This window comes from Miniopterus natalensis, chromosome 17, assembly GCF_054644295.1.
Source record: "Miniopterus natalensis isolate mMinNat1 chromosome 17, mMinNat1.hap1, whole genome shotgun sequence".
Lineage (NCBI taxonomy): Eukaryota > Metazoa > Chordata > Mammalia > Chiroptera > Miniopteridae > Miniopterus > Miniopterus natalensis.
This window is the reverse complement of record NC_142097.1, coordinates 10,595,239-10,621,371: the sequence shown is the minus strand read 5'-3', so window position 1 is coordinate 10,621,371 and position 26,133 is coordinate 10,595,239. Positions and strand designations below refer to the sequence as shown.

Below are 26,133 nucleotides of genomic sequence, written 5' to 3'. Positions count from 1 at the left end.
GAAAGACAGCTCTGGTGGGTTGGCCCTGCCCTCTGCACCCCTTCCTGCAGCCAGGCTCAGCCCCGCATCTTCTCCAAGCCCACGTCTCAGCGCTGAGCTGCGGGGAGCAGCCAGCCTTCCCCACCCTCGGGGCTAATCCCAGGTGCTGCTGTGCCCGGGGCGGGGCCCATTCCTGCCCTGGGCTGGCACAGAGTCCTGCTTTATTAAGCCCCGGCCTGTCCCGCCGGCATCAAGACGACGCCTGGTCTCGGAATCTGTCTGGTGTCAGTAACAGCACCTCTGACCCACGGCGCCCACCTGCCGCCATGGGCCGCTACCGCGTCCGGGTGGCCACCGGCGCCTGGCTCTTCTCGGGGTCGCTGAACCGCGTGCAGCTGTGGCTGGTCGGGGAGCGCGGGGAGGCGGAGCTGGAGCTGCGGCTGCGGCCGGCGCGGGGCCAGGTCAGGGGGGGCGGCGGGGACCCCGATGCCCCGCGGCCGGGCCGGGCGGGGAGGCGGGGCGCGGAGCAGCGCGCACGGGGCGGCGGGGCCTCCAGGAGCCGGGCGCCAGGCTCAGCGGGAGAGGGACGGAGCCCGGCCAGGGAGGGGCTCATCCCTCCCTCCCTCCCCGAGCGTGGTCCTTGCAGCCTCCGCTCCTTTCCCGAGTGACCCCGGGCCGGTGGCATTATGGAACCTGGGTTCAGGGGGACGGTCCCCCGAGGGCGCGGGCGCGGGGAGAGCGCAGCCAGCGGACGGGGCAGGTGACGAGGCTCCGGGTTCAACTCAAGACCCTGGGGCCTCGCCCCGCGTCCCTCGTCCTCTCGGTGCGATGGGGCGTCGGAGACCCGCCCGCAGGTGTTGGGAGGAGGCGGCGCCGTCCTTGGAGGCCTCGTCACCTGACTCCACAAAGGACCCCGCACCCCCAGCAGACGTCCCCTCCTGGGTCCCCGCTACTGAGTGTCACGGGGTCCTGGTCCCCACAGGTGGAGGAGTTTGAGCACGATGTCCCCGAGGACCTGGGGCCACTGCAGTTCGTGAAGTTGCGCAAACACCACTCCCTGGTGGACGACGCGTGGTTCTGCGACCGCATCACGGTGCAGGGCCCAGGCGCGGGCGAGGAGGCCGCCTTCCCCTGCTACGGCTGGGTGCAGGGCGAGGGCGTGATGAGCCTGCCCGAGGGCACAGGTGACAGGCTGCCTCGGGGACCTGGGTGCAGGGCTGGGGCGCCTGGGGGCTGGGGGAGGCAGGGGATAGCACTGAGGAGGGCCCGAGGGGCTTGAGAAAGGGCGAGCTCAGCAGGTCCAGAGTGGACAAGACGGGAACTGGGGGGAAATTATACAAACGATAAAAAGCCTGGAAGGGGGCTGGACAGGGAACTAAGTGACGTGCAGATCCCCCCTCCCAAGGAGGCGACACAGGTCATGGGGGTGCAGCAATGCTGGGAAACAGAAGAGCCAAAGCCAAGTGGAAAGGAGATCTCTCTGTGACTGGGAGCAAGTTAGGGCAGGGACAGGTAAGGCTAGGACATGAAATGGGGGGTGACCCCTGAGAGGAGTCAGGTAAGGGAAGCAATAAATGACGTGAGGTGGAGCTGGCTTGGCTGTGAAACATGGAAGCAACTGTGGGGCGGGGAGCACACTGTCGTGCCCATGAAGGAGGACAGCTAACGTGGCATCTGTCACCTTAGAAATAAGTAGGAGAGACGTTGAGGGAAATGACAGGTAGGGAGGGAAAGGTGAACTCTGTCTTTGAGGCACAAGCAAGGAGGGCAGGACAAAGTCAGGTTACCAGCTGTAGGTATGTGGCGCTGAGGATCGCTGAGAGGAAGCTGGAAAAGGTAGCAAGTGGGGCCGTTCCTCAGCTCAGAACCAGGAACCAGGTGATGGTGTAGGTTGCGGAGGTCAGAGAGGTAAGTGCCCCTGACTTGAAATATGTCATTTTGGAGAACAGGTTATGGTGTAGACAGGGGAGGCCCTAGACAGTGGAAATTAACTAAGTAATAAGAGATAATGTAGGATATGTGTGGATATTTCAGCTGATTAAGAATGAAATTTATAGATAATGGAGAATTGGGAACATTGGGTAAATCTGAGTTAAGCGTTACAATAGCGAGTCAAACATGGGATTTTCCTCTCAAGACAAATATGAGGTCTGAGATCAGTGAAATCAAGAAGGGGGAGCAGGGAGATGAATGACTAGGGAATTAAGCAGGAGAGACAGAGGCAGAGAAAAAGGCAAAAAAGTATGATGCCATACAATCAAGAACAGGAGATTGGAAGAAGCCAGGGCACAGCACGGCACTGGAGAAAGCATTGATGTCAAATGCCTTCATGTCTCCCCAGCCCGCCTGCCGGGAAACAATAGCTTGGATGTGTTCCAGAAGCATCGAGAAAAGGAACTGGAGGAAAGACAGCAAATCTACTGGTGACTACCCTCCCAGTTCACATCCCCTCCCTGACAACTTCCTCCATCACTTACTTCTACCCCCTACTTCCTACCCATCACTGTCTTCTACCCCCTTCCATAACCTTAATTCCTGTCTCCTAGCTGGGCCACCTGGAAGGAAGGGCTCCCCCTGACATTAGCTGCAGGTAGTGTGGATGATCTACCTCCAAATATGAGATTCCATGAGAAGAAGAGGCTGGACTATGAATGGACAGTGAATGCAGGGTGAGGAAATGGTCAGAGTGGGGTGGGGTGGTGCACCCAGAAACAGGTAGGATTTGGTAAATTGATGGTTGTTATGTCCTTAACATCTGTTCTAGGATTATGGAGATTGCCATGAAATATGTTTCCACCCTCCTGAGGTCATGGGACAGCCTGGAAGATTTTGATCTGGTCTTCTGGGGACAAAAGACTGTCCTGGCTGGTCAGTGGTTTCCCCAGGTCTCCATAACACCTTGATGGTCCTTTTAATGAGCTATCTGTCACACTCCATAGTCCCCAAAACTACATGCCAAAAGAGGACTTATACGTGGGGATCTCACAGAGGCCTCATAAATGAAAATCTGTGGGCTGGGTATGGAGGAGTCATGTGACTAAATCCCTGGGGTAGCCTGGAGGAGAGGGACATGGGGTTGTGGTGAACACCCTCCTCCTCCCCTCCTCCCTGACCCTCAGGGAAGGTTCAGCAGCGCTGGCAGGATGATGAGCTCTTTGGCTACCAGTTCCTCAATGGCGCCAACCCCATGCTGCTGAGACGCTCCACCTCTCTGCCCTCCCGGCTGGTGCTGCCCTCGGGGATGGAGGAGCTTGGGGCCCAGTTGGAGAAAGAACTCCAGGTACGCCCTCCAGCCCTCTATTGTCTTCACTTTGTCTTTGGGGGGAGGTGAAGTGCTGAAGGGAAGGAATCAAAGGTGTCAGGGAAGGAAGGCTGCGGTAACCAACAGTTCCTGGGTGCAAGTCCTCTGCTGGAAAAACCTACAGATGATAAAGTATGTAGAGAACAGCATGAAGGCTGGATACAGCCAATAATGTAGACCTTCAGGAATGCTGGGGAAGGAGCTTGGACAACCAGAAAAGGGGAGATCTTAGCATACCTGTGATACAGAATCAACTGGCCTATCTAGTCCTAAAACCACCTCTGCCACAGACAAGCCCCTTGTCTCTAGGGAAGACTCCTTTCATGGGGTCCTATCCTTCTCTGTAAAGTGAGAGGACTTGAACTTGATGCTCTGGTGCTTCCTTTAGTTCTGCCCCCAGGACTCTGGGACTGATGTAGGATAATGGCAAGAAATGAGACTGGATGTCTTTCCATTTCTCGCCCTTTGCCTTGGCCCTGTGGAGGTATGCTTCCAACTCTAACCCTGGACGTGTTCCCCTTTCCCCAGAAGGGTTCCCTGTTTGAGGCTGACTTCATCCTGCTGGATGGAATTCCAGCCAATGTGATCCAAGGAGAGCAGCAGTACCTGGCTGCCCCCCTCGTCATGCTGAGGATGGAGCCCAGTGGGAAGCTGCTGCCCATGGTCATCCAGGTGAGGTGCTCTGGGCACCCCCCTCCCAACACTGCTCTGTGTTCAACCCCACCCTCTGCCCAGGGACAAGGACAGCTGGCTCCTGTCCCCCACCCCTGCCTCACTCAGTGAGACCTGTCCTTGTCACCAGCCTCTCCTTTCTACCTCACAGGCTTCCCACTGCTCACCTGAAATTGCCTTTTGAGAGTCATAATGGTCTCTGTTGGTTCCCACCCTCAAGCTACTCAATCTCTTTCTGACCTTTGAATTTGTGGAATATCCCTTCTCACTTAGACATGTTTTCTCCCCAGGTATTAATGTTTCCATTCTCACTGTTCTCATCAATCAATTGATTTGAACTGTCAGTTATCTCACACATCCAGCTTCTTCTTCCTCTTCCACTATCCTATCTCAGACCTTCATCAGGTTTTCCCAAACCACTGTCAAGGCCATACTGGACTCCCCCTTTCCAATTCCTCCTGCTTTGAACCTGACCATCATGGCCCTCACACTTCCCCACAGCTAGTGAGAGGATGAGTGGAAGGGGCCTCATTCCTCCTAGTAGGTTATGACACCCTGGGAGGCAATAATGTAGTCAGCAGCGTTTCCCACACAATGCTAAGCATAGTGTCTAAGATTTGATGAGGTCAGTGAATGTTTAATTCCTCTTTATTGCAGATCCAGCCTCCCAACCCCAGCTCCCCCACCCCACCACTGTTCCTGCCCTCAGATCCTCCACTTGCCTGGCTCCTGGCAAAGACCTGGGTCCGAAGTTCAGATTTCCAACTGCATGAGCTCCAATATCACTTGCTGAACACTCATCTGCTGGCTGAGGTCATTGCTGTGGCCACCATGCGGTGCCTCCCAGGACTGCACCCTGTCTTCAAGGTACATCCCCTACCCTCCAAGTCCCATCTCACTCACATTCCAGAGAAAGGAAACAACCTAACAGGTGTCCAAGGTTTTAAAAGCCTAAGCCATCTGTTTGGGAACATGTTAGCAAAGCTTCTTCTAGTTGAGCGTGTGTCCATGTATTGAACAAAAAAAATCTTACAGCAGTATATGAATGGAGAAGAGGAGATGATTGTGTCAGGACCCTGGGCCTTGTGGTTTTGTTCCTAATGTTCAAAATATCTTTATGTTGAGATAATCATAGATTCTCATGCAGTTTTAAAAATAGTACAGAGAGACCCCATCCATTGTATTAAGTCAAGTCACTTAGCATACCTTCAGCACTTATGTAAGGGCAGCTCTGACATTCTCCAGCAGAGTCCGGCGTCCAGTAGGAGTATAATTTGATGAACAAAAGTATTGCTCTCCTTTCAGGGAGTTAGCATGGAACTGGCAAGACAAATGGTACACACCAAAAATAACCAGAGAATAGGATCTGGAAATAAGAGTTTGAAATCAAGAGAGAAAGCAATAAACACCATATCTTTGATGGAGAATGTTCCACCACAACTTAGGAATCATTAAGTAGAAGATCAAAGAAATAAAAGAACAGCCCAAGCGGTTATTTAATCTGCCCAATGAAAGGTGCATGACATGGTAGTTAGATAAATGGAAGGAAAATGCAAAGACTTTGTGAGGAGAGGAAATAGCAGTTGCAGCATGCCTGGGTGCAAGACTGGAGAGAGAGCTCAGAGGCCTGAGCTGCTGCAACAACTAGGAGTCCATCAGTAGATTCCGTTGTACTGATCCAGAAATGCTGTAATTTTATAAAACAGTGAGCCTAAACTGATTGCTAGCCAGAAGGCAACAAAATAGCCTTATGCCTGCTTAAAAATGTTTTTGAAATCTTGATAACACTTCACGTATAGCAGCAGGAGAAGAAATAATACAGGCTATGAACCAGAGCAATTGTCAGAAACAATACAGTCAGAAGAAGCCAATTTGAGGTCAGAGATGAGATGTTTAGGTTTAAGTCCATGGAGTTTGAAATGGTAGCAAGATACATGAGTATATAATAGGGAGAACAACTGAATTGTGTTTCTTCCAGGAGTTCTCACCTTTATCTCTAAACCTATCCATGGCTAGCGGTGACCCCTTTGGATTCTGGGGTAACATAGACGAGGTAGACACTAACAGAATTCCTTGATCTTGGATTTGATTGACTTCCTGAGGCCTTTGCATCACCATCATCATGTGCTGTGGTAGTTAAACCCACCTTTACACTTCAAAATCCCCCTTCCTCAGCCCCTCTACACCTGTCTCCCCTCGCCAAACAACTTCACCCCATGGCAGACAGCTGTGTTGTTCTCAGGCCACCCAGGAGGGCTAAGCCTGCCCACTTCATAAAGCTTACCCATGCAGGATGCAGGCTCTGCATTCAGGCTGCTGGGGTCTGAATCCTGAATCCCGGCCTCAGTTCCTCCCAGATGTGTGCTCAGTGTCCTCATCTCTAAATGGGGATAATAGGAGCTCCATCATGGAGTTGATGAGGGATAACAGGACAGCGTGACACGGGGGAAATGCTACAAAACTCAGTAGTTCTTGCTGTTTTGATTAGTTCTTTGTGTTCTGGAAACTTCTCCCCTGATGTGGACTTTGGGCTTTCTATGGCACTCATAGTGTTTCACGGTCTTTCTGAAGTTATAGACCAATGTGAGTTGCTTTGATATGTTGGTACCAATGATATCAGTTGGATCCTTCCCACTCTGTAGCATCACCAACTCACATGAATACCAGCATTGCATGAATCCTCCAGCTCAGGATGAAGACAAAATTGCCTAAGACAAAAGGAAGTGCAGCTGAGGATCAGATGGCATTTTTTAATGGCCAAGGGAAAGCAGGAGAGAGGGGCCCTAACTAACAGGGCCTAACTGGTGGTGTAGGAGATTTGACAACAGCCCCTCTGCTGATAAAGAACATAGATCACTATTGTTCCTTTAATTCTGACTGAAAGGACCCTACCCTCCCCAACTCCCAACCCCCAAATTTAAAAAATGCAAGAGTAAAACAACTAGAGATTGAAGGAGCTGCTTTGAAAATTCATAGAAAGGCTAGTTTAAACTCTAAGGAAGTGTATGATAGAAAAATTATTTAAAAAATCAAAAGTTAAAGTGCTGATTCTCAAAGGACACCTGTCCTCAAGGTGGAAATAATAAAGGTAATGATAACGGGCACTATTCAAGGACGTCTGTGTGCTGGGCAGTGTACTGAGCACTCAGGCACTGTACACATAAGCATCACCACAGCGCCCGTGATGGGAATAGGGTCATCCCCTGTAAACAGATAAACAGAAGGACACTTAGAGGGCTTATTATCTTGGACACATATCAAAGTAAGAGGCGAAGTGTAGATGAAAATCCTGGTCAGTCAGACTCCAAAGCTCAACTCACAGGGCACTAGGAGAACCTGAGACTAAGAGCAGAGAAGCAGAAGGAGACCAGCCTGCAAATGCACTAGCAGGGAGGAAAGCATCAGGAGGAAAGTCACCATGCTGAGTGCCACTCCCTAAATAAGAAGGACCCAAGCATGTCCTCTATAAACCACCCCCTCCAACCTGCTCTACCCAGCTCCTGATCCCACACACCCGCTACACCATGGAGATCAACACACGGGGTCGGACCCAACTCATCTCAGATGGAGGTATATTTGATAAGGTAAGACGGTAATGGAGTGTGGGGCCACCTAACCATCCAACTCTGCATGGCCTCCTGTCACTTTCAAGATTCCAGGCCACCTTGTATGAATGTTCTGACCCTTAAACCCAAGAGCCTGTCCCTTTATACTCATGTCTTTAAATGTGAGAATCTCACATCTGAACCTTTTGTATACTGTGCTCTGAATTCTTCCTCAAGGCCTCTCATCTTTGTCCCAGGCAGTGAGCACAGGTGGAGGGGGCCATGTGCAGTTGACCCGTCGGGCCATGGCTCAGCTGACCTACCGCTCCCTCTGTGCTCCTGACGATCTGGCTGACCGCGGCCTGCTGGGAATCCCAAGTGCCCTCTATGCCCATGATGCTCTACGGCTCTGGGACATCATTGCCCGGTGGGTGAGAGTGGGAGCTGAGAAATGGAGGGGCATTGGGGACAGTGAGAATGGGGCTTTGGCCTGAGGTCAGCATTGGGCCAAAGGAACATGAAACAGAAGGTCCAGACAGGAGGAGCAGAGGACTCAATCCTGGGAGAGAGAAGGAAGAGCATGGGGACAGTGGGTGGGGTCTAAAGATGGGGAGACTGAAATAGTGTCAGCAGGCAGAGTTGTGTGGGTGCGTAAAACCATGGGACCTGGTGGAATCAGGGATTTTGTTACAAAGAGTGACTATCAACCATGTGTATGGAATTCTTGAAACTAATGATCCACATTTTCTTCCTTTCAAAACTAGTGTTTAGAAAGAACTAGGGGATGTCAGAAAAGGCAAATCCTGTAAGATATGTCCCCATATACAGTGAGAGTCAGTGGGACAGAGGCCACAGAAAAAGAGTAGTGGTCAGAGGCTACAGCCTTCTACTCTCAAGGTGCTCAGCTCCCTTCTTCTCTGGGCAGGTACGTGGAAGGGATCGTCCACCTCTTCTACCACGGGGATGACATCGTGAGAGGGGACCCTGAGTTGCAGGCCTGGTGTTGGCAGATCACTGAGGTTGGGCTGTGCCAGGCCCAGGACCGAGGTGAGATCTCTCCCCAGAGAATAGAGCTCCTCAGACACTCTGCCCAGGGTCCCTTGTCAGACTTGCCCTTGTGGAGACATGACACCAACCTTGCATCACCTCCTGTCCCTCCACACAAAGGCATCTAGATCCCATTCCCACCTCCTAAGACTCGGGACAATTCTAGAAACTCAAGGATTGTCCTACTCAGAGAACCCCACACCTTTTCACAGATGCCTCTAACCTGCCATGGGTCCCAATAATTCCAGAACCACAGGCAGTGAGGAATTTGCCCAGGCCCTGAAGGGCTCTCTCTAGGGTTGTCTATTTTCTTACCTAAGGATATGTGAAGAGCTCGTTCCCACCACAGGCCTTGGCAGCTCACCCTAGTTTCCCTCCCTTTTCCTCCTTCCTGCTCCTGTCCACACAAATATCCAGGCATCCTGCACACCTGCCACAGTGCAAGGTCATTTCTAGACGTGACCTCAATACTGTATATATTTTGACTTAAACCCAAACTCAGCACCATCAAGGGAGACTAACTTTCTTAGGCCAAAGTGCCCCCCTCACCAGTGAACTACCTTCAGGTCCCCCGCCCCACTTTTTATGCATAATGAAGAAACAGCCTTTCTTGGGCTCTTCCTAGATGCATAGTCCTCTCTCTAGTACACATAGGCCGGCCAGGCTGTTTCGAATCAGCCTTTAGCTCCTTCCCCCTTCACGCTTCACACCAATACCTTGAATCCATCCTCTCCCTCCGTGGGATACCTATAGGTAGGAGCTGTGAGCTGTTTCTTATAACCAGGCCCTGGGGGTGCACACATCACTAAGCCACACCCCACTGTGGAGAGGAGTCTTACCTCCGAGTATTGGGGCTGTCCTTTCCCCATCCACCCAACAGCACCTCGTCAGCCCTTCCAGGACCAAAATTTCTGTAATCCTTCTCAGTTCTGTCCATCAGGCTTGCTTATATTCTTATCACTAACTCAGTGTGTAATCTTACTGAGTAGTTCTGTTTATGATCATTCTTTCCTACTACAGTCTGTTTTGCCCACCAGCACATTCCCAGTGCCTATGCAGTATCTGGTACTTTTTGAATAAATGAATGAATGCTCACTAATTCTAATATATGGACATGCCAAGAATCAGCATTTATTTCCTTATCTCCTTTGGGACTGTAGTTTCTAAACTTTGTTTTTCTCTCTCTAGGTTTCCCTGTCTCCTTCCATTCGCGGGCCCAGCTGTGTCATTTCCTTACCATGTGCATCTTCACGTGCACTGCCCAGCATGCAGCGATCAACACAGGCCAGGTATGGACACCTGAAAGCCTGGGTCTCTGAGAGAAAGCATCTGGGCGAGGGGATACCTGAGGGAGAGTTGGGGCCTAGGGTCCTGAATCAGAGTTTCTGAGTGACTCCAGATTCTTCCTCCCCAGTTCGACTGGTTTGCCTGGGTCCCTAATGCCCCATGCTCAATGCGGATGCCCCCACCTACCACCAAGGAAGATGTCACAATGGCCACAGTGATGGGCTCACTACCTAATGTCTGGCAGACCTGTCTTCAAATGGCCACCACATGGCTCCTGAGCCATAAGCAGACAGACATGGTGAGAGGGGACCTCTGGAACTCTGAGGGGACTGATGGCTAACAAGGAGACATTGGGGTGACGGAGTTTCGGTCCCTGTTTCTCAGAACTAGAAGATGATTATCCTTTCCTTCTGCTTCAGGTACCCCTCGGGCATCACAAAGAAGAGTATTTCTCAGGTCCTGAGCCCAAGGCTGTTTTAAGACACTTTCAGACAGATCTGGAGAACCTGGAAAGGGAAATTGTGGCCCGGAATGAGCAGCTAGAACTTCCCTATGAATACCTGAAGCCCAGCCTCATAGAGAGCAGTATCACTATCTGAGCCCAAATTGTTCACCCTTCAAATACTCTAGGCCACCACCATGGTTAACATTTCCCCATGATATTTACTTTTTCCATGGCTCTGAGTTGCTATGATTCTATTTTCTCCTCTTGAGTTCCCTACCTAAATATTTCACTAGCATGAGGCATTGTCCTTACTTCCAGTTTTCCTAATACAATGATCTTTAACTTGAAACAAACTCCCTTAGAGAAATCAACTATCTATTCATGGCACATTTTCTTTCCCCTGGAAATTTTGCCTTCTCTGTTTATCATGAAATCATATACAATGATATTATATTATCATTGACACAACTGATTTAAAAATTGGTTGTAATGGTGGAACTAATTTTTTAATACAGTGGGAGATAGAAGTCAATTCCATTTTATTTTTGTGATCTAGATAATGAGTTACCACAGCATTGTTTATTGAAAATAATGCTGACATAAATCATGTAGCTATCTATGAATGAGACTAGTTCTTAGCTGTCCAGTGGTTAGACCACACTCACATAACTACTACAGCTTTATATTTAACAGAGGCTGCCACTTGATGACATAGTCATCCAATTTGTTTTTTAGAGGTGCCTTGTCTTTCCTTGGGCCTCTGACCTTCCCTATAAATAAATATTAGGATCAGCTTCTCTAGTTCCAGAAATAAAGCCTCTTATGATTTTTATTGGAATTGCTTTGCATCTATTTAATTTTTTAAATCTTAAGGCAAGTTTGTATATTGAAAAATATACTCTGAGTTATCTTTTTTGTTGTTGTTAATTTATCTTTATTGTTGAAAGTATTACAGGTGTCCCATTTCTTCCCCCCAATTGACCCCTTCCACCTTGCTCCCACCTCCTCTCTGGCCTTCACTCCATTATTGTCTGTGTCCATGGGTTATGCATATATGCATATAACATATTTGGTTACCCTCCTCCCACCTTCCACCCCCCTTCCCGCTGTCCTCTGAATTATGATCGTCTGTTGCATGCGTCAATGTCTCTGGATCTATTTAGTTCATCAGATTCTTCTGTTCATTAGCTTCTTCTTAAAGAAGACCCTTCAACATTTCCTGTAGTGCTGGCCTGGTGGTGATGAACTCCTTTAGCTTTTTCTTATCTGTGAAGCTCTTTATCTGACCTTCACTTCTAAATGATAGCTTTGCTGGGTAGAGCAATCTTGGTTGTAGTTCCATGTTTTTCATCACTTTGAATATTTCTTGCCACTCCCTTCTGGCCTGCAAGGTTTCTGTTGAGAAATCAGCTAACAGTCGTATGGGTGCTCCCTTGTAGATAACTAATTGCTTTTTTCTTGCTGCTTTTAAGATTCTCTCTTTGTCTTTAACCTTTGGCATTTTAATGATGATGTGTCTTGCTGTGGGCTTCTTTGGGTTCCTCTTGTTTGGGACCCTCTGTGCTTCCAGGCTTGTAAGTCTATTTCTTTCCCCAGGTAGGGGAAGTTTTCTGTCATTTTTTCAAATATGTTTTCAATTTCTTGGTCTCTTTCTTCCCCTTCTGTCACCCCAATTATATGAATATTGGGCCTCTTGAAGTTGTTTCAGAGGCTCATCACACTGTCTTCATAGTTTTAGATTCTTTTTTCTTTCACTCTTCTGAGTCGGTACTTTTTGCTTCCTTATGTTCCAAATTGCTGATTTGATTCTTGGCATCATCTACTCCGCTGTTGATTCCCTGTAAGCTCTTCTTTATTTCAGTGAGTGTATCCTTCATTTCTCACCTGTTCTTTTCAATGGTTTCTATGTCCCTTTTTATGCTGTTGGGGTTCTCACTAAGTTTCTTGAGCATGCTCATCACCACTGTTTTGACTCTGTATCTGGTAGTTTGCTTGCCTCCACTTGATTTAGTTTGTTTTCTGGAAATTTCTCCTTTTCTTTCATTTGGGACCTATTTATTTGTCTGCGCGATTTGGCTGCTTCCCTGTGTTTGTTTCTATGTATTGGATAGAGCTGCTACATCTCCTGGACTTGACAGAGTGGCCTTGTATAGCAGGTGTCCCATAGGGCCCAGGAGCACAGCCTCTCCAGGTACCCGGCTGGGCACTCCAGGTTGGCACCTGTGTGGGCTGTGTGCGCCCTCTTGTTGTAGTTGAGCCTTGATTGCTGTTGGCATCACTGGGAGGGATTGACACCCCCCAGGCCAATTGTCTATAAAGACTGCTGCAACTACAACAGAGGAGCTGCTGTACAGGAGTTGACCCTATGAGGCAGGACTTGCTTCAGTGGGGCTTTGGTGCTCACCAAGTCCACCCCTTGAATGTATCACTTGTGGAGGTGGTAGGGTTGTAACCCATTGTGGTTTGCAACTGTCCACTGGGTACGCTGGCTCTGGGGCCTCCCAGAAGGTGCAAAGTCAGCCACTGCCTGTGATCTGCCTGGGGCCACTCGGCTCAAGAGACACATGGATCTGCAGATGGCTACTACTTGTGTTGGGCTTGGAAGTACCCAGGAGAGGACAAGCTGTGAACAAAGACGGGCTCCTACTAGTGCTGGGACCGGGGCCACTTAGCAAGAGGTTTGGGGTATACAAAAGCCAGATGCTGCTTGTTTGAGAGAGCTTAGAAAAGTCTGACATGTGAGGCAAGAGAGGCCAGTTGTATGGACAAACCACGGGAAATGGCATGAATGGGCTGACAAGTTAGGCAGGGCAGGGACTCAGGGACTCATCAGGAAGGCAGGGCAAACAGTGTGAGCCAGGTCCATGGAGATTCAGATAAGGCACCTGCCTGCTGGCTCTTTGGGGGTGGGGTGGGGATTTCAGAAAAGGAACAATGGCCTCTGCCAGGACTTGTGTCTGGCAGAAAGCCGCCCCCCACCAGCTCTCACCCTGATGCCAGATGCTTCAGTTCCTCCCTTTATGTCCCAGGTTTTTTTCAAGCTGCTCCCCCAGCACTGGACTCAGAGGGAGTGAATCCAAGTAAGTCCATGCACAGACCCTTGAAGAGGAACAGCCTGGGCCTCCAGTGGCCCTCTGCTCACTCAGCCACAATCCCTGCTGGTTTTTACACTCAGAAGTTATGGGGACTTGTCTTGCTGGCACTGGAAGCCTGGTATAAGGGGCCACCAATAGATGAATGGATGGGCACAATGGAATATCATTAAGTTGTAAAAAGCAATGAAATTCTGACACATGCTATAGCATGGATGAATCTTGAAGACATTGTGCCAAATGAAAGAAGCCAGGCACAAAAGAAGAAATAGTGTAGGGTTCCAGTGATAAGAGGGACTTAGAAAACATAGTAGAAGGAATTCCCCAGTGGAAGGGGTGGGGGATTGTTATTTGATGATACAGTTTCACTTTGAAGTGATTAAAAAGTTCTGGAAATGGATAGTCCTGATGGTTGCACAACCATGTGAATACAGTTATACCACAGAAATGTACACTTAAAATGGTTACAGTCATACATTTTATGTCCTACATATTTACCACAATAAAAATGTGTATATGCACACACTCCTACATATATATATGCAGCACATGTCCCACTCTGTGTATTGCAGAAACAAAATATTGAAGACAAGCAGCACTTCTAGCAATAAGGAGGTTGGCTTTGTGTTGATAAAATGCTCAGTTGACCAGAAAGATATAATGATTTTAAATGTAAATGAACCTAATAACAATCTCAAAGTACAAGAAATAAAAACTGACAAAACTACATGGAGAAGCAGACAAGTCCATAATCACACTGGGAAAGATTAATATACCCCTCTTGGTAATTGATAGAACAAACAGTGAGAATACAGATTTGAAACTGAAAAGTAAAAAATAAAAAGAAACAGAAGCAGAAAATATGAATATAGATTTGAAGGACACAATAAAGAAATGATCAAATGGACATTTGTAAAACACAGCACCCAACACTGCATAACACACATGATTTTCTTTTCTTTCTTTTCTTCACATATTCCTTTCAAGAACACACAAAACCTTTATAAAAATGGACCATGGAACAAGAAAGCAAGTGTCAGCAAAATTACAAGACCGCAACCTGGCGAGCCCTAGTACTCAAGCCAGACACCAGCAGCAAAAAGCAGTTTCTGAAGACAGCGCGGGATCAGCACGGGCTGGCAGAGCAACTGAAGTGGAGTGGAGGGCTCAGAAACACGCCCAGGCCTCTGCCGTGTTGAGCGAGGTGGCGGGGTCACCAGGTGGGGAAGGGGGGGCTCGGTAATAAATACGCTGGATCCTCATCCGTATCATACATAAATCAATTTCAAGTAGATTACAGGTCTAAACATAAAATAGAAAACTATAAATCTTTCAAAATAAAATACAAAAGAATACCTTCGAGACCCTGGGGAAGATTTCTTAAATAAGACACAAATAGTAGTAACCCCAAGGAAAGAGATTAATAAAATGGACTACACTAAAATTAAGAACTTCTGTTCATCAAAAAACTATATAATTTCTGACGATAGGGGATTGGAATGTGGGGGTTTATTATATTTTCTTTCTATTTTTATGTATGCTTGAAATGATAGTTTAAAAAGTTTTTTATAAAAGGTTTATAAAGAAAATTATAAGAGAACCAGTCATGTGGGAGAGGATATTTGCAGTACATATATCCTGAAGAAGACCAAACTGCTAGTATCTGGAATACAAAAAGAACTCCAATAAATCAACAAGCAAGAGACAACCTAATAATAACTAGGCAAACCCATTTGGACAGGCGCCTCACAAACAAGAGATCCATATGATCAATAGCATATTTCAAATTTCTCAACCTCATTAGTAATTAGAAAAATACAAATTAAACTTCAATGAAATACAACTCCATACTTGCAGAACAGCTAAAATAAAGACACTCACAATACCAAGGATTAGCAAGGATGTGGAACATTTTTCAGTCACTGCTTGTGAGAGTTAAGTTCCTAGAGACACTTCATAAAATCATTACTATTTTCTAATAAAGTTGAACTTGCTTGTAACCTATAAACTACCAATTTCAGTTGCAGGTGTACCACATTGAGAAACTCTTGTCCATCAACAGTGCAGTGGATATGTTAATTTTAGTATATTTATACAAGACAACATGGCAAGCTATGAGAATGAATGAACTGCAGCTACATGCAGCAATGTGAATTATATTACAAATATAATACTGAGCAAAGGAAGCAAGGTAAAAGGAAGTTAATGTGATTTTATTTATATAAAGTTCAAAAAAGGCAAAACTAAGTAATGCATATATCCATGGAAAAACTATAAAGACAGGCAAGGAGATGGTTATCACAAGGTTAGAAGAATGGCTATTTTCTGGGGGAAGCTTTGGAAAGTGTGCATAATGGCATGCTGGCAGTGTTCTAATTCTTGAACTGGCTGTCGTTACCTGGGTGCTTTTTAAATGCTTTAAACTTCTCTTTAAATTATAATGATATATACACACACTCTTTTGTATGTTTTGTAGAGTCCACATTTTAAAAATTTAAGAAAGGAAAAGTCATAACGTATTTAAAAGATAACCATCACCTTAAGTTAAATCACTGAGCTCTCAAGAAAGATTTTTTTTTTAAAGAGTACCAGAAAATGGTTCCTCAAACAGAAAAGTGTGTAATCAAAAAGAACTAGAGGGCCCAGCTTGTGTGGCTCAGCGGTTGAGTGTCAACCTAGGCAGCAGGAGTCCTGGTTCCTTTCCTGGTTAAGGCAAGTGCCCAGGTTGCAGGCCTGATCCCCAGCAGGGGGCGTGCAGGAGAGGCAGCCTGTTGATGTTGAGGTCGACGGTTCTCTCTCTCTCCCTCTCCCTTCCTTCTCTAAAAAATCAGTAAAAATCTACTTTTTAAAAACAGGCTATCTTCTTGAAAGGCTTATTTACTCAATCTATCAACCAGTATCTATTGATCACCTATGGATCAAGACATCACTTCTTCATTCTCTGCCTTCCAGGAGGTTAGGACTTAATTCCCAGCTACCACCTCTTCTCCAGGCCAGTGAAGCCCAGGGCCTTCCTAAGCTTTCTCAGGTTGCAGCACATCTCTTGGTACCCGGGGCAGGCCCTAACAGACAGACAAAAGAACCGGAGCAGAGAGACACACAGACAATGAGGGACTGTTAAGATTAAGGTCTTGGTAAAGCCAATTCTTACTCTACTGGTTAGAAATGCAAACAAGGAGCAGGTCATATCAAGGTAGATTAAGGAAATAGGACAGCTCGGTGGCTCTTAGCCTTTTGGATACACCCTGTCCTGAAGAATCCGATAAAAGTTAAAAACTCTCCAGAAAAATCACATTTACAGGAAATTTGTATCCAATTTCAAGGGCTTCACAGATGCACTAAAACTCAGCCATGAATAAGAGGGGAAACTTCACAAGAACACAGGCCTCAAATATTTTGTTCAGGCCTCCTGAGCCACAAAGTAAGTGATTTGGATCAGCCCAGCTCCTTGAGCAGCACAGGTTACTTGAGACCAATCTTCTGAAACCGCAAATAGCATAGAAAAGACCGGGGACGTCCCCACAGGATGGAGACCGCCTCAGAAACCTTCCTGAAAGTGATGAGCCGAGAGATGCTCAAACCGAGTAAAGGATCAAACCCTGCAGCCAGACCTTGGGGCTGGTTGCCAAAGCGGTCAGCAGTTCCCACGTGAAACCCAAGAGGCCATCAGTCCTGCGGGTGTTACAGGTTTGCACAACCCACTGTACTTAAACAGCAGAAATGGTGCTGAGCCCAGGGTGGGGCAGTTCTGTTCCTGGGTCATGCTTTAACGATGCCAGAAGTAATATGGGTATTTTTAGAAATACTCCATTGAAGATAACAGCAACTATGGTATGACAATTGCAGGGTAAGGATATAAGTATATAAAATTTGTAATTTACAGCCTTGTAATTGAAAGGAGAATATATTGCTCGTGGACTTTTGATGGCAACTAACGTGCACCTGGTTATGGACTTATTGGTGATAGGTATTGAGCTTGTCAGCACCAGCTCATTGGAATAGCAGCCCAACTGTGTGATAGGTATATTGTGAGCTTGGAATATTGTGAGCTTTTAAGAATTTCTGTTCAAAACATAGATTCCTACTTTCCACCCAATTTTTCTATAAACCTAAAACTCCTCTAAAATTTTATGAAATCTTTAATTTTTCAAAAATGTAACTTCTGGATATAAATAATACTCTTCTTTAACAACTTGGAATCTGTGTGTTGGTTGTTAAACAGCTACAAACCTAAATTTCTTTTATCTTAATTTTTTAAAAATGTATCTTCTGTATATAAATAATATTCTTCTTTAAAAACTTGGAATCTGTGTGTTTGTTGTTAAACAGTTACAAACCTAGGTTTCTTTCGTCTTCATGAAGAATGTAAGGAACACTAACTTGTGAAGTATGCACTTCTTAAAATGAAGAATTACCGCTGGTGTTTAGACAAATCAGGAGAGGGTGAATGAGCATGAAAACAAAAGGTCCTTTAGGAGATGTGCTTTTGAGGACAGTTGAAAGTGACTGACCTGCACAACAATGAAGGGAACCAGGGACGTTTCACTGCTGGGGAGCAGTGTTGCTCTAAATAATTTTTGCTTTTACATAATTAACATAATTAAAATGCCCTAAATGGAAAAGTAGTTTGGAGTATTGACTATGCATGTGATTACCCTCAAGCAGGTTATGGGTATAAACAGCTGTGCATTTTTGACACGACTGCAAATCAACAGCTCTCTTCAGAATCCCAGCCAGCCATCAACCCAGGTCAGATATATTTTCCATTCAGATGCACATTCCATACCTTAAGGCCTTAGGTAGTTTCAGAAATGACAGTTGTCCCGCACACTTCCAGGAACACCAGTTACCATGCTCAGAATGTTGCAGTAACTCTTCTATGTGTTACCTACAACTGAAGCTATAATGCTGGTTATTTTATAGTCTCTGGAACTGTGAAGGATAATCATGATCTAGAATTCCTGCAAACAGAGAGGGGAAATGCCTAAAAGAAAATGCCTAAATCACATAGTTAATCAAGCTGAGTTGTTAACATGCAATCTACGTTCTTTTTATTATTCGGGTAGTGTTAGGTACACTGAGAAGGCATCACTGGCCCAAGTTTTCTCCTCCTGGACCTGCTTGTCAAAGTTTTCTGATATGCCAGGAGAATGTCATAGTTGAGCACATTTGGAAGTCTCTTTAGATGAGTAGATATGGCTCTAATGAGGCATCACTCAGAGTGAAAGTTGGGAGAACAGAGCGATAAGGGGATAACTAATCAAGGGACCTCTGCCAGCAGCCATCTCAGCACCTTTCCACCTGCACAGCCATGTAGAGCCAAGAGCCGGATATTCCAGATCCTGATCTCCAGGGGAGCTTCTCAGAGGCAGATGTTGGGGACATTTCCCTGGAGCCAAGAGACTGAATGAAGTAGGAGGCGGACCACTCCAGTGTTACATGAGGAGTTTCTTAAGGGGACTTATGTAGGAGGCATGTCTTGAGTGGTGGCAGGACGACATGGGTGTCCTCTATGCCTGTGCCTTTGCTAACGAATTGGCAGGTGCTAAAGAATTACACACAGCAGGGCCAGATGGATGGGGTGCTGCACCGTGACTCATCCCAGGAGAGGGACATGCCTCATCCTGTGCGGCTGGGGCAGGGGAATGGCCTATTCCAGGGAGCAGCAATGGAGGGGGGCACAGGGCAGGAGTCGATCAGATGGCCTCTGGGGAGATGCACTACAGGAAGCAATCCCTGTTAGGACCGGGACCTAGCTGGAGGGTCCCGCAGTGGCCACATCATGGAACAATCTCTCCTCCACAGCAGACACGCTGCTGCTGCTTCTTTCAATTGTTTTTATTTGCAGAGGACATTTTTTAAAGCTGGGGGCAGTGAACCAAGAAAGGGCTTGCGTAGAAGAAGCAACAGGAGGGCGCCTAGGTGGGGCTGCTTTGACTCCCTGGGAAATCAGAGAGAAGGAGCCTGGGAGGCAGGGCACAGGCTTAGCCGGAGATGAGCTGCTGCTGCCCATCGCTCCCCTGGTTGCGGGTCTCACAGGGATCCTTAGAACTTCAGGAGAAAAAGCACGTCTGAGAAAGAGAGCGGGGAGAAAGGCGTGGGCATGACCCCGCAGGGAGCTCACCCAGAGATGCTTCTTTAACAGAGATTCTCTCTCAGTGTGGGTGGGAAAGACCAGCAGGTCTAACTCTGACTTGGTACTTTCTTCTCTGATCATAAAAGGTAACTTTAAACATGCAACATGAGCCCTGGCTGGTGTAGCTCAGTGGTTGGAGGGGTGTCCCACACACCAGAAGGTTGTGGGTTTGATTCCCAGTCAGGGCAAACGCCCAGGTTGCAGGTTTGATCACTGGTTTGGGTGCCTAAGGTCAGGATGTGTATGGGAGGCAACTAATCGATATTTCTCTTTCACATCAATGGTTCGCTCTCTTTCCTCCCTCTCTAAAATCAATAAAAATTAAAAATAAATTTTAAAAAATGCAATACTGACAGGTCATGTTGATTCATAATAAAATGTCAAGGCATTAATTTCTCACATGCTTCACTTCAGAGGAAATTCACAATCTTTCTCTTCTCACATAAAGCACTCCTTGAGCCCAAGGAACAAACTCTTGAGGGAGCTACCCAACCCTGACTAAACAGAGGCTTTGGCAGGTGTAAGCAGGTGGAAAGCAAAGCAGGTTGCTATGACTCACTGACGGCCATCAGAACAGTTGAACACCTAGGAAGCTATTTTGTTTTGACTCTTCCAGGCCCTTTGTACCGGATTATATTGGATCACATGCAGGATAGAGGCAGGCTTTCACTGTGCTCTCACTTGCAATGCGTATTGCCTGCCTTAAGCTCTTCTGTGAAAACTGCTTATTAATTATTTAAACGCACTATTTGATTATTTTCGGCTATACTTTTTTTTGTTCTCATTTTCAATAGTTCACTTAATCTCCAATGACTTCTCTACCTTCATCTTTGCAGCTTTAGTTTAGCCTTGCATCCTATTTATCTTCCTTCTCCTATTAATTGAGCTTTTTTTTACTTGTTTTCTCAGGATTCTAACCCAAGCCTCAGCTTTAATATGCCTTTAAATCTCTCAGTCTCTCAGCTAATAAATTTTCCAGAACTCCTGAGACTATTTAATTAAGTCATTAAACAGTGAAAAATGCCTCCAGCTCCTATAAACAATCACAAGAGCCACCTGCTAAATGTAAACATACGTGTATGAGCCAGCGAGGTTTTCTGCTGATCACTAGGGACTTGCCCATCTGTGATTATGTGAAGACCTCAACAACTGAGCCATCCCCCCTTTTTATGGTTCCAGCACCAGCTTTTTAAAGTTATTAAATGATAATATGAACTATATCAAACACACAAAAGAATATAAGCATTTTATATACATATCACAAGATAAATCTCTCGTAACTCTCTTGTATCTTATATTATTCTGAATGACTTACAGTTTCAATTTAAAAGATCTGGGGAGCCAGACAAACACAAATACTGCATGGTATCACTTATACATGTGAAATCTAAAATACATTTTTTTGTCAAATTCATAGAAACAGAGAATGGAATAGTGGTTGCCAGGGCTGGGGGTCGGGACAAATGGGGAGAGACTGGTAAAAAGGCCCATGTTTTCAGTCATAACACCCTGGCCGGTGTGCCTTAGTGCGTCGGCCTGCACACTGAAGGGTCTTGGGTTTGATTCCTGGTCAAGGGCACATACCTCTGATGTCGGTTTGCTTCCTGCCCCCGTCAGGGTGCGTGCAGGAGGCAACCAGTCGGTGTGTCTCTCTCACATCAATGCTTCTTTCTCTCTACCCCACCCCTTCATTCCTCTCTTCTACCCTCTCTGGAAAAAGTATCCTCAGCTGAGGATTAACCAAAAAAAAATTGAATAAGGTCTGAGGATCTAATATATAACATGTTTACTATAGTTGATAGTGCTGCCTTGTACAATTAAAATTTGCTGAGAGTAGAACTTAAGTGTTTATGTGAAAAAATAAAAGGTAACTATGGGAGGTGATGGGTGTGTTAACTTGACTATGGGATTCCTTTCACAATGCGAACATAAATGAAATCATCATGGTATACACTTTACATATATTACAGTTTTATGTGTCAATTATACCTCAATAAAGCTGGAAAAGTTTGGAGGCCAAAGTACTTCTATGGGGGTTGGCCGCTTCCTTATGTATCTCGCTGCGCACAACATGCTCCCCATTCTCTTCCACTGGCTTACTGATCCGGCATGCTAGCAACTTTCCCCTCATGCCAAAATAACCCACGTCCATTGTAGAAAATGAAGGTAATTTGGATAAACATAAAAGAAGATAATATAAAAATTTTCCGCAATCCTACCTCCCAGAGATGTTACCTTTTTGTACATTTCCTTTCTGTGTAACCAGGGAGGAGGCCTACAGTGCTAACTCTGCCTTCCAAAGGAATTTACCCTTTTACAGCCCCTGTTGCTGCTGCGTCTTAGTTTATGCCAGGTAACTGCATCCCACAAGTCCCTCAGATTTGACCAACGATGATGAACACACTACTTGTACGAGTCAGGGTTTGGTGAGGAAAACAGACACCACCCTGGACTTTCCAAGCCAAATAAAGAAAATTGGTTACGCAGGAAATGGAAAAGCTCAGAGGCCAAACACAGGATGGAGATTAGCGACAGCTCTCATCAAAAGACACTGAAAAGACATGCCACAGACTGGAAGAAAATATTTATAAAGCGTATAGCATCTAATGAAAAAAACTGTAACCAGATTGTATAAAGAACTTTTATAACTGCATAATAAGAAGACAAACAGCCCAATAAAACAAAATAGACCAAATATTTTAATAGACACATTACCAAAGAAGATCTATGAATGGCACATAAGCCCATGGAAGACAGTCAACGTCATCAGCCACCAGGGAAATGCAAATTAAAACTAGAATGACTAAGACTCAGAAGACTGTCGATGTCACGTGTTGGTGAGGGTGGAGGAAAATGGAACATTGCTGATTGATACTAAAATGGCACAACTTCTTTGGAAAAGAGTTGGACAGTTTCTAAGAAAGTTAAAGGTATAGTTACCACATGACTCGGCAATTCCCCCTCTAAGTGCTTATCCAAGAGAAATGAAAGCACCCGTCCATACAAAAACCTGATGATATGCGCTCATAGAAACAGTGAGTCATGTTCAAAGCAGCATTATTCATAAAGCCAAAAATTGGAAACAATCCAAATGTTTATCAACATGTAAGCAGATAAACAAATTGTGATACTTCTATACAATGAAATATCACTAGGCCAAAGAAAGGAATGGACTGAACAAGACTTGGATGCAGGTCTCCTTGTACTTCCCACTAAGTCCAGCTCAAAATCCTGGGCATTATGTGTAAAACAAACACAAGAAGACTCTAAACAGTAGAGATAAGAAGACAGACCTGCCAGGGGCCCTGGGACCTCAGGAATGACATGGCAGAGAGTTACCTGGTTTTCCTTTTTGCCTCATATAACTGGGTCAGTATGCTGGAGAAGCTGCCAACTAGGAAACACCAATTGGCACAAACAAACCCCCCTGAGAAATCTCTCTGGCCAAAGGAAAAAGGAGCCAATTAACAGGACAGAAAACTTTTAGGCATTATCGCTCTATCCCAGCCAAACATCACAGAAAGACCCACAGTCCTGTCACACACTCATCAGAAAATGCTCAATGGGGAGCCTAGACTTCCAGCCTTGCCTGGCTGTAAAGAGACACCTCTCATGTCCCCCTCCTAGGGTAGTATCAAGAAGACTGGGTGGAGATTTGGGACTTTCACCCCCGTTTGGTGTTGCTGAGGCCTCCCTTCCAAAATGTCAGGGGAGACCACATGGGGATCTAGACTTCCATCCCACCCAGCGATAACAAGGTGCCACTCTCCCTCCCCACCAGAGTCAGAGGAGGCCAAGTGGATTGGCAGGCAGGATTTGAAAACATGACCCAACTATAAGCCAGAGCACTAAGCTGAGTGTGTGTGTGGGGGAAGCCAACCTCAAAAGTTCACATGTTATATGATTCCATTTTATATAACATTCTAGGAATGACAAAAGTATAGAGATGGAGACTGGATTAGGGATTGCCAGGGGTAAGGGACGGTGAAGGGTGGAGAAAGAGTGTGAAAGCAGGAAGGGCTTTGTGTTAATGGAATAGTTCCGGGTCTCACTTGCAGTGGGGTTTACACAAATCTACACCTGTGATAGGGCATAGAACGACACACACTCCTTGTGTTTCTGTTGATTTCCTGGTTGTGCTTTTGTCCTGTAGTTATCATTAAGATGTGCACGGGGCCTCTTTGTCTGATCTTTGCAATTTCCTGAGAACCTATAAATATTTCAAAATAAAAAGCTTAATGAACCACTAATACCCATAAGAATGTGGATAAATCACAAAGACATTATGATGAATAAATAAAGCCACGTGCAAAAGAGTATATGATGTATGATTCCATTTATATATAACTATAGAAAAGACAGATCTAACCTCTGGTGACAGCAAGCAAACATGGTTGCCTGGGAACACAGAGGTTGACTGATGCGGGGCACAAAGGAACACTGTGGGGCAATGAAAACTTTTCATACATTTATGTGGTCATAAATACAAGGGTGTATAAATCTGTAAAAACTTATGGGAATGTTTATTTAAAGTGAATGCATTTTGTCCCGGAAATAGACTCACGCCATTATGGTCAGGTAATATTTGAAAAAGGAGGCAAGAGCATCCAATGGAGTAAAGACAGTCTCTTCAATAAGTGGTGCTGGGAAAATCGGACAGACATATGCAAAAAAAAGAAACTAGACCACCAACTTTCACCAAACACAAAAATAAACTCAAAATGGATAAAAGACTTAAATGTAAGTCACGAAACCATAAAAATCCTGGACGAAAACAGGCAGTAAAGTCACAGACATCCCATGTAGTGGACTTTTCACTGATATATCTCCTAGGGCAAGAGAAATAAGAGAAAAAATAAACATATGGGACTATACCAAACTAAAAAGCTTCTGCACGGCAAAAGAAAACAGCCTCAAAATACAAAGGAACCCCAGAGCCTGGGAAACCATATCTGCCGAGGAAGTATCTGATGAGGGGCTAATTTTCAAAGTGTACAAAGAACTCATGCTACTCAGCAAGAGGAAGACAAACAACACAATTAAGAAATGGGCAAAGGACCTGAATAGACACTTCTCCAAAGAGGACATACGATGGCCAAGAGGCACATGAGAAAATGCTCAACATCACTAATCATCAGAGATGCAAATTAAAACCACAATGAGCTATCACTTCACATTGGTAAGAATGGCTACATCAACAAATCAACAAACAACTGGTGCTGGCCAGGGTGTGGAGAAAGGGGAACCCGGTACACTGCTGGTGGGAATGCAGACTGGTGCAGCCACTGTGGAAAACAGTGTGGAGTTTCCTCAAAAAATTAAAAATGGAGCTGCCTTTAACCCAGTGATCCCACTTCTGGGAATATATGCTAAGAATCCTGAAACACTAATCAGAAAGAATATATGCGCCCCTATGTTCATAGCAGCACAGTTTACAATAGCTAAGATCTGGAAACAGCCCAAGTGCCCATCAGTAGATGAGTGGATAAAAAAGCTGTGGGGCATTCATACCATGGAATACTACGCAGCTGTAAAGAAGAAGGACCTCATACCCTTAGGGACAGTATGGATGCACCTGGGGAAAATTACGCTAAGTGAAATAAACCAGGCAGAGAAAGAAAAACATCACATGCTCTCGCTTATACATGGAATCTAAAGAACTTCATAAACTAATGAACGGAATACATTCCATGATATGGAAGCATAGATCAGACTGACGAATATCAGAGGGATGGAAGAGGGCAGGTGGGTGGAGGGGGCGGAGGGTAACCAAAGCATTTATATGCATATATGCACAACCCAAGGACATGGACAATGGTGGGGAGAGGGACTGGGGAGGGGGATGGGACAGGATGGAATGGGTCATTGAAGACAAAAAGGGATATCTGTAATATTTTAAACAAAAATTAAAAAATAAAAATAAATAAAATGTACATTTTGGAGAAACAAGATGGCTGCGTAAGTAAAAGCTGAACCTGCTGCGTCTTGCAGCCACATCAAAATTACAACTAAAATACAGAAACACCATCACTTAGAACCTCCTGAAATCTAGGTGAAAAGAAGCAGCACCAAGGAACTGAAGCAGCACCAAGACCGGTAGGAGGGGAGGGGACGTGGAGGGATGGGGCTGAATTGGGGATACACAGCTGCGAGCCCACACCTGGTGCCTCAGGTTAAACCTGGGAGGGTTCTGGATGGTGGAGGTTTCCCAGAGCGAGGGGTCCCAACCCCACAGCAGGCCCCCAACCCAGGGCTTCAGGACCGGGAACAGAAGTCCCCACAACTCCGGGCTGTGAAACCAGCGGAGACTGTGGCTGAGGGTCTCGGAGGCTGCGGGAGCCCCAGCAGCTCCTCTCAAAGGGCCCAGCACGGACTCACTCGGACGCTCCCTCTGAGCCCAGCGCCGGGCAGCAGCCTGAAAGGACCTGGGACACTGGGGAGGAACTAACCTGCCTGAAGTCGGGGCGAGAGGTGGAGGGGCGGCTTCCTCCCAGGCACAAGGGCTGGCAGAGGCCATGGCTCCTTTGGCGAGTCCTCCCCGCACACGGCCGGCAGGGAGGCGCCATGTTTGAGTCGCCAGCACCTGACTCACACCTTTGGCCCCGCCCCGTGACTCCCGGAGGCCCCGC

The 26,133-nt window shown here is 46.2% G+C and overlaps 1 protein-coding gene across 1 annotated transcript; it reads left to right on the top strand.

Annotated features, from left to right (window-relative positions):
- Positions 1-305: 305 nt before the first annotated feature.
- On the top strand, positions 306-10,445 carry LOC148091201 (polyunsaturated fatty acid lipoxygenase ALOX12-like). Its single transcript, XM_087826472.1, has 14 exons — positions 306-440; positions 683-1,163; positions 2,321-2,402; positions 2,526-2,648; positions 2,744-2,847; positions 3,099-3,259; positions 3,809-3,952; positions 4,610-4,819; positions 7,450-7,536; positions 7,755-7,924; positions 8,423-8,544; positions 9,733-9,833; positions 9,959-10,129; positions 10,251-10,445. Exons 1-14 carry the CDS (start codon positions 306-308, stop codon positions 10,428-10,430), a joined length of 2,271 nt encoding a protein of 756 aa, XP_087682598.1. The 3' UTR covers positions 10,431-10,445.
- Positions 10,446-26,133: the final 15,688 nt, after the last annotated feature.